Here is a 9,687-nt window from a genome sequence, read left to right as displayed (position 1 = left end):
GCACTGAAAAAAGAAAATGCAATTCTAAATGCACACAAGAAAAATGACCACATGTGACCACAGGGAAAATTACTCACTCACAATGAAAAACGCACACACAGAAGAATGCCTACAGGGAAAATTGTTCACATTGAAAAGTAACCACACAGAAAAATGCACACATAGAACAATTCTTGTATCACATTATTACAAAGTAGTAAAGTCTAACCAATGTACCCACACAGGACACTCTGGTACACTTGCACTGCATACTGATGACAACAGCTAGGTCCTTTTGCTACCAACAGTACTTTTGTCTAGCAGGCAGTTAGCTACAATTATCTAAAATGTTTCAATAGGGTTGCTTCCTTTTTTATTGCCTTTAATTTTAAATGTACATTATTAGATGAGATATTATAGTTTGTTTTGTTTTGGTAGTGTCAACAATTGAGTTTTCAAGAAATCAGAGGAATAAGAAACTTATGATTTCCTTGGGGTTTTGAATATCTTGTTTTTCATGCACAGTCACTGGAGTGGTGACTTGGAGGCTCAGAAAGAATCACTCTATAAAGTACCATTCAACTAATTTATAAGCATTTTTCTGTGTGGGCAGTTTTTGGTGTGAGCAACTCCTGTGGGCATTTTTCCATGTGTACATTTTTCTTGCTGCACATTTGTGACAATGGATTTTTTTCTGAATGCAATTTTCACATGGGTTTTCTCCTTGTGCATTTTTTTTTACCCCTAAAAGGTCAGAATTATAATCCCCATTTTACTGATGAGAAAACTTAAGTTCTAAAAAAGTAATAGAGCTAGGTTTAAACCTGGTTTGTCTGTCTGCTAAGTTCATGCACTTCACACAACCACTGCACCCTCAGCATGCCCATGGAGATGAACTGACTAAAGAACACATCATAAAAGGCTGAAGGTATAATCTTTCCTTCTGGTTTCCCATAGTCCATGGCCGACTGAGTCCTCGTGTGGTGCTGTAGGTAAGCACTGGACGGCTCATCGCAAAGTTGGTGATTCAAACCAACCAGCCACTCCTCCAAAACCCTACACAGTGTGGCTCTCAGTTGGAACCAAGTCACAACATGTCCCATAGTAGAGCCCTGGGACAATGAGTATGCAAAGTGTTCAGGTGAAGCTCTGCATTTAGGTGTTACTTAAGGGAAAAACTATAGCGCTAAAGGAAGCCTAGGAAGACCCTGGATGTGTGTGGCCTAGGCAGTGAACACAATTATAGTCACAGACCACCTAGACAAGTGTGTAGTCCAGAAAGTACAGTTGATCTTTATTATTGTTGTAGTTGTTGTTATTAATGGCCCATAGAGTCATTTTTGACCCATAGCGACCCTGTATAGGGTTTCCGAGGAGCAACTGGTGAGTTTGAACCACTGACTTTGTGGTTCAAACTGACTTTACAGTCCAGCACATTAACCTACAGTGCCACACCAGGACTCTAATCCTTATTATTAGTGGATTCTATATTTGTGAATTTGTCTATTTACTAAAATCTAAACTCAATAGCATTTTTGCAATAATTCACATATATACACAGAAAGGCTAAAAAAATTTTTTTTAAAGTAAAAGAAAATTTGAGGAGTCCAATGTTCACATTCTTATCTGAGCTGGAGCAAGACTCTGCCTTCTTATTTCAGTTCTCTTATGGTATTTTTGGAGAAGTACTGGTATGGAGCTGTAGGATAAGCACTGGACTGCTAACTGAAAGGTCAGTTAACTTCCATGTCTCCCGATCAGGCCACTAAAGCAGAGGCCATGGGACTAGTGCATTCTCTGGTAAGAAGTCTGGAAACTGGGTCTCTCTCTCTTCCAAATTCTTTTTAATATAAGAATGCCTCTAAACCTTGTTTTGGGCATAATCATTTAGTGCTACTTGTTTCACATTTTTGTGCTTTATTGTGGATTATTTTGCAGTATGAAATGGCTTCAAAGTCTAGTGTTCCAAAGCAGAAGGCTCATATATTCTTTAAGGAGAAAACATAAACACTATACAGGGTCACTAGAAGTCCGAACCGACTCCACAGCACTTAGCAACAAAATCAATTAATCAATATTAAATAAAGTATTGTTATAGAGAATACATAAAACAATTATGTATTATGTTTTATGTAGTATGTATTAATGGGCTGATAAAAAACATTGTGACCAAAGGCTTACAGGAACCTAACACGATAGTTACCCAAGAAATTACCTTTCACTAATTGAGTGTCCACAGTGACTTGATAGACCACATTTGTTGTTGTTAAATGTCATCAAGTTGGTTCCAACTCTTAGAGACCCTGTATAGGGTTTACTATGAGGATTTTGTGTGTTTGAACCATCAACCTTATTGTTAGTAGTCCAGTGCTTATCCTACAGCACCACACCAGGACTCCATATGTTCTGTGATAGAACATAACTACCATGAATAAGGAAAATCACCTGGTGTTTACTCTGCATGAAGACAGTAACAGAAAGTAAACAGAAGGTTTCAATTAGAAACAAGGAGGAGATGATTTTTTTTAGGGTTATGGGAATGCCAGAGCAAGATGAAGCAAAAATAGATCTAAAGCTCAAGTGGCCAGAACTATAATTATGGAAGTGACTTTTGTCCTTGGAACATCTTAAAAGATGGCTTCATAGTCCCGTGAGTGGAGTGTCTTTGGAATTTGGAATTCTCCCTTCAAGTTGGCATGAAATCCGTCCAGTTGAGCCAGTACAGTCCACTGAGCTCCTCATTCTGGCCCAACCTGAGGTTGCACGTGCTCATCAGTTGATACTTTTCATCAACAGCACATTTTCAGTAACTGGGAAAACACTGCATACTGTGTATAGAGAATCCTATGTGACCAGCACACTTCAGACTATTTCAAACCTTGGTCTAATTTTGTATTCTGAAATGATATCTAGCACATTACCAGTTCTCACTAGACATTATTCATCTTGCTAAAACATATTATCATTACAAAATTATATCCATACCATCATCTAACATTTAACATCAGCTCAGCACCTTGAACAGAATAGTTGTTAAGGTTGAGCCGGTGACTGAATATCTCCACAGTTTTGATGAGTATTGAAGTTTTCTGAGAAGAATGATGTGACCTTACTAAAAATGCCAAAGCAGATCTATAGAAATTGAGCACAGAATGTAATGAATTACTCAATGTGGTTTTTTTTTAACGTTATCCTTATATTTATTTATAGTACTGGTAAGTATTAGTAAGTGTTGGTCATTTTAACCTAATAATATTGTTGTTGTTGTTGTTAAGTGCCATCGAATCGGTTCCGACCCATACCAACCCTACACAGGATCTCTGAGGCTGTAAATCTTTATGGGAACAGAAAACCTCAACTTTCTCCCACAGAACAGCTGGTAGTTTCAAACTGCTGACCTTGAAGTTAGCAGCCTGATTCGTTACCACTACGCTATCAACCTAATAATAGCTTCTAATAATACTTCACTGCTTAGCGCTTTGTAGTTTACAAAGCATTTTTACAAACACATACATACCTGAGCTCAAGGATATAGTATATAAGTCTGCTTCCATTATCTTCAGCTTTTTCCCACTGGACTGAATTTTTACTCCCTTCTAATAATTTTGGAATGCCTGGTTTACTTGGTACTCCAGCTTTAAAAACAAAAGAGAATTCTGGTTGATGCTTTAGTAAAAATACTCTACAGTGACATCTTGCTATAGAATTTGCCTACTAACAAGAATACCAAATACATTAAAGAGATATTCAGAAATATTCTCATATGAGTACATATTTTCATGAGAGTATCTGAAGTCTTTGTTACTGATAGAGTAGGTGGATTACTGATAGGATGAATAATGTATCTTAGCTTGACACAAAGTAAGTGAAGATATAAACAAAGAAAGTTATTATAAGTTTTCAAGTACTGTCCCTCGATTATTATAGGAATCAACTTGAAGTTATAGTATGCCATTCAGATCATTAGCTACTTTAATGTTTTTTTTCAGATTTTTAGTATCTGGAATATAGTAGTCACGATAGCCAGGCTTCATCTCTCATACTTCGGACACATTGTCAGGAGGGACCAGTTGCCGGAGAAGGACATCATGTTTGATAAGGTAGAGGGTCAGAGGAAACGAGGAAGACCCCCAACGAGATGGATTGACCAAGTAGCAGCATCAATGGACTCAAGTGTGGCAACAGTAGTGAGGTTAGCCTAGGATCAGGCAGTGTTTCATTCTGCTGTGCATAAGGTCACTATGAGTTAGAACCGACTCGATGGCACCTAACAACAACACATAAAATATTTAACTCAGTAATACTATTGTTATGGAGCCCTGGTAGTGCAGAGGTTGTAACACTTGACTGCTAACAGAAAGATTGGTGGTTCAAACCCACCAATTGTGCTTCCAGAGAAAAATGTGGTAGCATGCTTCCATAAAGATTTACAGCTTTAGAAATGCCATGGACAATTCTACTCTATCCTATCATGTTGCTATGAGTTGGAATGGACTCAATAGCCATGGATTTCTTTGGTAACACTATTTTCATTCTATTATCACTGTAAATTGTTATAGCAAGATAAGAAATTAGAATATGGAAAGAAAAAAACAATTTTATCAGTCCAGAATCCTGCAAGAGTAGGTCAGTATTATCTTAGAAGACGCTTCCTAGAAAGACTCCTAATCTTTACTAATTTCTTCACTCCGAATTTAGAAATAAGTATTTTAACTACTCTTCTTTAAGGAAAATTTAACTTTTAGGGCTGGTGAAATAAATGATGAGAAAAAAATCAAAAAACTTATAGGTGAAATTTCCTAGGTGTTGAGTCTGTTGGTACTCACCTTTTGTCTTAAAGCTTTCTGGAAGTGAGGTGCTATTTTCTCCTGTTACATAAACCACTACTACTCGGACAGTATAGGAAGTATTAGGTTGTAGATCTGTGATGTTACAGACATATGCAGGACCTTGGCTGCATGAAGCTTTCACATGGTAAAACTCATTGTATTTCCACTAGAAAAAAAAGTTGCAATATTTTGTTTCTTGAAGAAAACTTTCTTAGAAAAAAAACGGATACATGCATACCCATGTTCATCATAACAAATTCACAATAGCAAAAAGAAGGGAGTAACTTAAACATCCACCAAGGGAAAAACGGGGAACAAACTATAGCACACACACCCCACAGATTACTGCACAACACTAAAGAATAATGATGAATCTGCTATACTTACCTCACTACACGGAAGAACCTGGAGGATACTGTGCTGAGTGAAATAAGTCCATTGCAAAAGAACAAATATTGTAGGAAGTCACAATTATAAAAGTCAAAAAAGCTTATCACATAAAAAGATATATTCTTTGATAGTCGCCAGGGGTGGGTGTGAGGGAAGGAGAGGGTAATTACTACTAGAAGATTGTTCTTTATTAAGTGCCGTCATGTCCGTCTTGACTCATAGCAAGGCTGTGTAGGATTTACGAAGAGCAACTGGTGAGTTTGAACCACCAACTTTGTAGTTAGTGATCCGGACACACGTTAACTTGGTTGAAGAGGAAAACTAAAAACAGTCACTGCCATTAAGTTGATTCTGACTCATGTTGTTGTCGTGTGCCATTGAGTTGGTTCCAACTCATAGTAACCCTGTGTAGGGTTTCCTAGAGCGACTGGTGGATTTCAATTGCCAACCTCTGGGTTAATAGTCCAATGCTTAATCCAATCTTAATCCCCAAAATGTAAAATCACTTGATCAATAAGGTAGCATTTGCTAAAGAACAAAGTTCAGAAAGCAGGAAACTTTAGGAAAGAAGGAGGAATGGAATGGAAAAGAAAGAAATGGTGAGAAAATGTGATTAAGTGATGTGATGTTGTGGGGATTATAGTCAATTACATGAAATAAAAAGCATATCAATTATTGAATGGAACACTGACTTGCTCTGTAAACTTTTACCCACTTACTTCACAATAATTTTTTTTTTTTTTAAGTAAAAGAAAACCTTTTTAAACATAGAAATTCACAAGCCTACAGCAAAAGAGGAAGCAGCAGACACATCAGAGACCACAGTAGAGGCAGCGGCAGTTTGACAGAGCAGCCGGGCTTCAGGTCTACAGCCCAGTAAAACTGAGTGCCTTTGGCCAGGAGCCTTACTTGCAGAATGTGCCCTTTGGGCATTTATCCTCAGTGCTAAAAGAGCTTTGTAACTCTAGCCTGAGCAGGGCAGAGGTCAAGGGACCACATAACTGAAAGGCTGAGGACAAGAGTGAGGCCAATAAGAAAGGATGCCTCCATTGTTGTTATGTGCTGTTTAGTTGTTTCCAACTCATAGCGACCCTGAATAGGGTTTCCAAGGAACAGTTGGTGGGTTTGAACTATCTCCTTGTGGTTCAAATTGACCTTGCAGCCCAGTGCTTATGCTACGGCATCATACCAGGACTCTCAGAGCGGCTGAGAAGAGCCATTGCTGACTGGAGAACTGCAGTATCGTTAAGTTGATTCTGATCTTGAATTGCACCCTGTTTACTTCCCTACTCATGAGTATTCTCTGTGAGTTCTGTGTAGCCTCTGCAGTGAATTAGAGAACCCAGCAGAGAAGCTGAGAGTGCCGTAGGACCAAAGGCTGGTGTCAGAATACAATAAAGTATGTTGGAAGGTTGTTTCCAACTCATAGCGACCCTGAATAGGAACTCATAGGAATCTGCTGGGGTGATTTCAGTTAGAGTCTCCTTCTTCCTTTTGTCAGACATGGCCCTCCACACTGTTTTTGCAGTACTCCTGATCCAAATCATGTTATTTTCAATCACCTCATATGTATGTGAAAGCTGAATAAGGAAGTGAATAAGGAAAGTCAAATAATTGATGCATTTGAATTATGGGGTTGGTAAAGAATATTGAAAGTACCATGAACTGCCAGAAGAACAAACATATCTGTCTTGGAAGAAGTACAGCCAGAGTCCTAACATACTTTGGACATGTTGTCAGAAGGGACCAGTCCCTGGAAAAGGACATCATGCTTAGTAAAGTTGATGATTAGTGAAGAAGAAAAAGACCCCCAACAAGATGGATTAACACTGAGGCTGCACCAATCGGCTCAAATATAACTATTGTAAGGATGGCACAAAGCCTGGTAGTGTTTTATTCTTTTATGCTTGCGTTGGCTGTGAGTTACAGTCAACTGGATAGAACCTAACAACAACAACATTAAATTAGAGAGTCTAAGAATGCAAACTCCTAGTTGATGGAACTCGATGGATCAAAACAATGATACTCTCAAGGAGTCTTCACATCAAATATCAATGCTCTCCCTCTGTACACAGGGTAGATAGGGATGGGCAACTTAGACAATGGCTACCTAAAATGAGGGGGTGATAAAGGCATGAGGGAGTGATAAAGGCACAAGGTTTCAAGAGCGAGTTTAGTTTAAGAGTGTGGGAGGGAAGTTAGAGTCCCCACTGAATAGTTTTCATCTCATCTAGATGGGTCTGAAAGAGATGGGGATAAGATTCTTATGATTCAATAGTAATTGTTATCATGACATATTGCGACTGTCACAACTGTAAAGGTAGAAGTTTTGTAACAAAAATGTTGTTGTTGTTGTTGTTAAGTGCCGTCGAGTCGGTTCCGACCCATAGCGACCCTGTAAAGGGTTTCTGAGGGTGTAAATCCTTATGGGAGTAGAAAGCGTCATCTTTCTCCCACAGAGCGGCTGGGAGCTTCGAACCACTGACCTTAAGGTTCGCAGCCCGATTCGTAACCACTACGCTACCAGAGCTGTAATAAAAATAGGGGGTAGTTAATCTTACAGTCCAGAAACAGAGGGCCCTAGGAAAATCGAGGAGAAGAGCACAAGCGGAATGAGAGACCTTATCCAGAGAAGCAGCAACACCAGAGATTGAGGCAGAGATGGGGACATGGAGAGAGGGGAGCAGCTGAGGACTCTAGATTCATAGGAAGAGAGGGACTGAGAGCTGGCAGCCAGGAGGCAGGCTTGCAGAATGTGCCTTTGATGGTTTAAATTATTATATATGCCTGAGTGTTTATTAAAAAAAAAAAAAAGCTAAACGAATAGAGAGAAATACTGTTAACTGATTGTACATGGAGGGGATTATAATCATTGTAATAAAACAAAGTATACAATTTGTTGAATGTAAAGCTGATGATCTGCCCTGTAAACTTTCACTCAATTCACAACAAAAAACATTAAAAAAAAAAGATACCCTCAATTCTAGGAATTTGTTAATTAAAAAATAAACAAATAACATTTTTATATAGTTTAACCCTATGTGGTTACTATGAGTCAGAATTGATTCGATGCCAGTGGGTTAAGTCCACAGTGACTTACAAACTAAAAAACATATAGCTTTTCTTCCAGCACTCTCTTCAGAAATATGACCAGCATTCTTGTTTTATACATAGGAAACCTGAGTCTCTTTTAAAAAACGTATTTCTCTACTATCACTTAGCTGCTAAATAGCAAGGTTTTAAGTTAAATATAACATATTTTAATTTCTTTCTACTTTAGACTATTTGGTCTCACAATTCTAACTATCTTAATCTTTTCTTTGTGATATTGCTAAATAAAAATTGGTATTTAGACCTGAATATCATTATCTGAAATTGGTTAGTTTTTTGACTTAATATATAAATAGGAAAGATTAAAGATATTATGCTTTGTCAAGGTTTCCTGGTGTGTTTTCCTTAGTCCAGTTTCCTTAGAAGATCAGTTTCCATAAATAGACTTTACATCTCCTTTTTCACTTAGCACTCATCAAGGTCAAGTCATTTCACTGGGTGGACACTATATTGAAAAACATATCATTTTCCACCAGACCATTCAGTGATCAGGAGAGCAAGCCTTCCACTTACAAATTCACTTTGTCACTTTATACTGATTGGTTTTCTAGTCAACTAGAAATGACTCTGTATAGTACATTCAGGAAGTAAACCACCATGTTACAAAAAAAAGGAATGGACAGAATGAAAAAGAAAAAAAAAAAAAATAGAACTGTCAAGCACGTCACCTACATTAAATTAATAAATGTATCAATCCCAGTGAGACATATAGTCAAATGAAATAGATGTACTGAACCTACAGTTATTAGTCTGAATTCTCTTTGAGAGAAAAAGAGACAAGAAAGAAAAGAGAGTGATTGATTGAGTTAGTTCTGACCCAAAAATACTCTTATTGACCCAGCCTCTTAGTTATCCAGCATAGAAATTAAGTGGGGAGTCTAGGTTTCCCAACATTCCAAACCATTCAGAAATTTTCAGAGCTCCTTGAAATATCAGGGGGATGTTTGACCAAGGGGTATGAAGGAAAGGAATATTGACAGCGGCTAGACACTATAGAGAACCAACCTCAGTGCAGCAATGAATGTTTGGGGCAGACCACCCACTTAGAGAAGTACCCCCAGTTACCCCAGTAAATTTGAAGGGGGTCAGAGCCTTCTATTTGTCAGAGACCAACAAGTTCAGGGCTGAAGGCTACCACAGAGGAATTTTCCAATTATGTCAATAATTTTCTAATTATTTCAAAGACTGTGGTATCTCAGAGATTGGAACTTTAGAAATAGTTTACTTAGGTCAGGATTATCCTGAAAAAAAAACACAATTCTAATAGACTTTCATGAAAGAAAAAAAAAATTACCAAAACAAAAACAACTTGTTTCATTCCAATGAAGACTGAATAGCAAATTTCTTTTTCTGGAAAATAATTTTTTCATCAAAAATT

The 9,687-nt window shown here is 37.8% G+C and overlaps 1 protein-coding gene across 1 annotated transcript in view; it reads right to left on the bottom strand.

Moving 5' to 3' along the window:
• The window catches only part of ROS1 (c-ros oncogene 1 , receptor tyrosine kinase), a 182,461-nt gene that overhangs the window by 73,828 nt on the left and 98,946 nt on the right, over positions 1 to 9,687 (bottom strand). Inside the window, exons 32-33 of the mRNA XM_006839976.1 lie at positions 4,806 to 4,974; positions 3,497 to 3,614 (exon numbers count right to left, since the gene is read on the bottom strand). Coding sequence (XP_006840039.1) covers positions 3,497 to 3,614; positions 4,806 to 4,974 — 287 coding nt within the window. The remainder of the gene's footprint in view (positions 1 to 3,496; positions 3,615 to 4,805; positions 4,975 to 9,687) is intronic.

This window comes from Chrysochloris asiatica, unplaced genomic scaffold, assembly GCF_000296735.1.
Source record: "Chrysochloris asiatica unplaced genomic scaffold, ChrAsi1.0 scaffold00027, whole genome shotgun sequence".
NCBI lineage: Eukaryota > Metazoa > Chordata > Mammalia > Afrosoricida > Chrysochloridae > Chrysochloris > Chrysochloris asiatica.
Note: the sequence above shows the minus strand (reverse complement) of the source record. Positions and strands in the feature narration are given on the sequence as shown.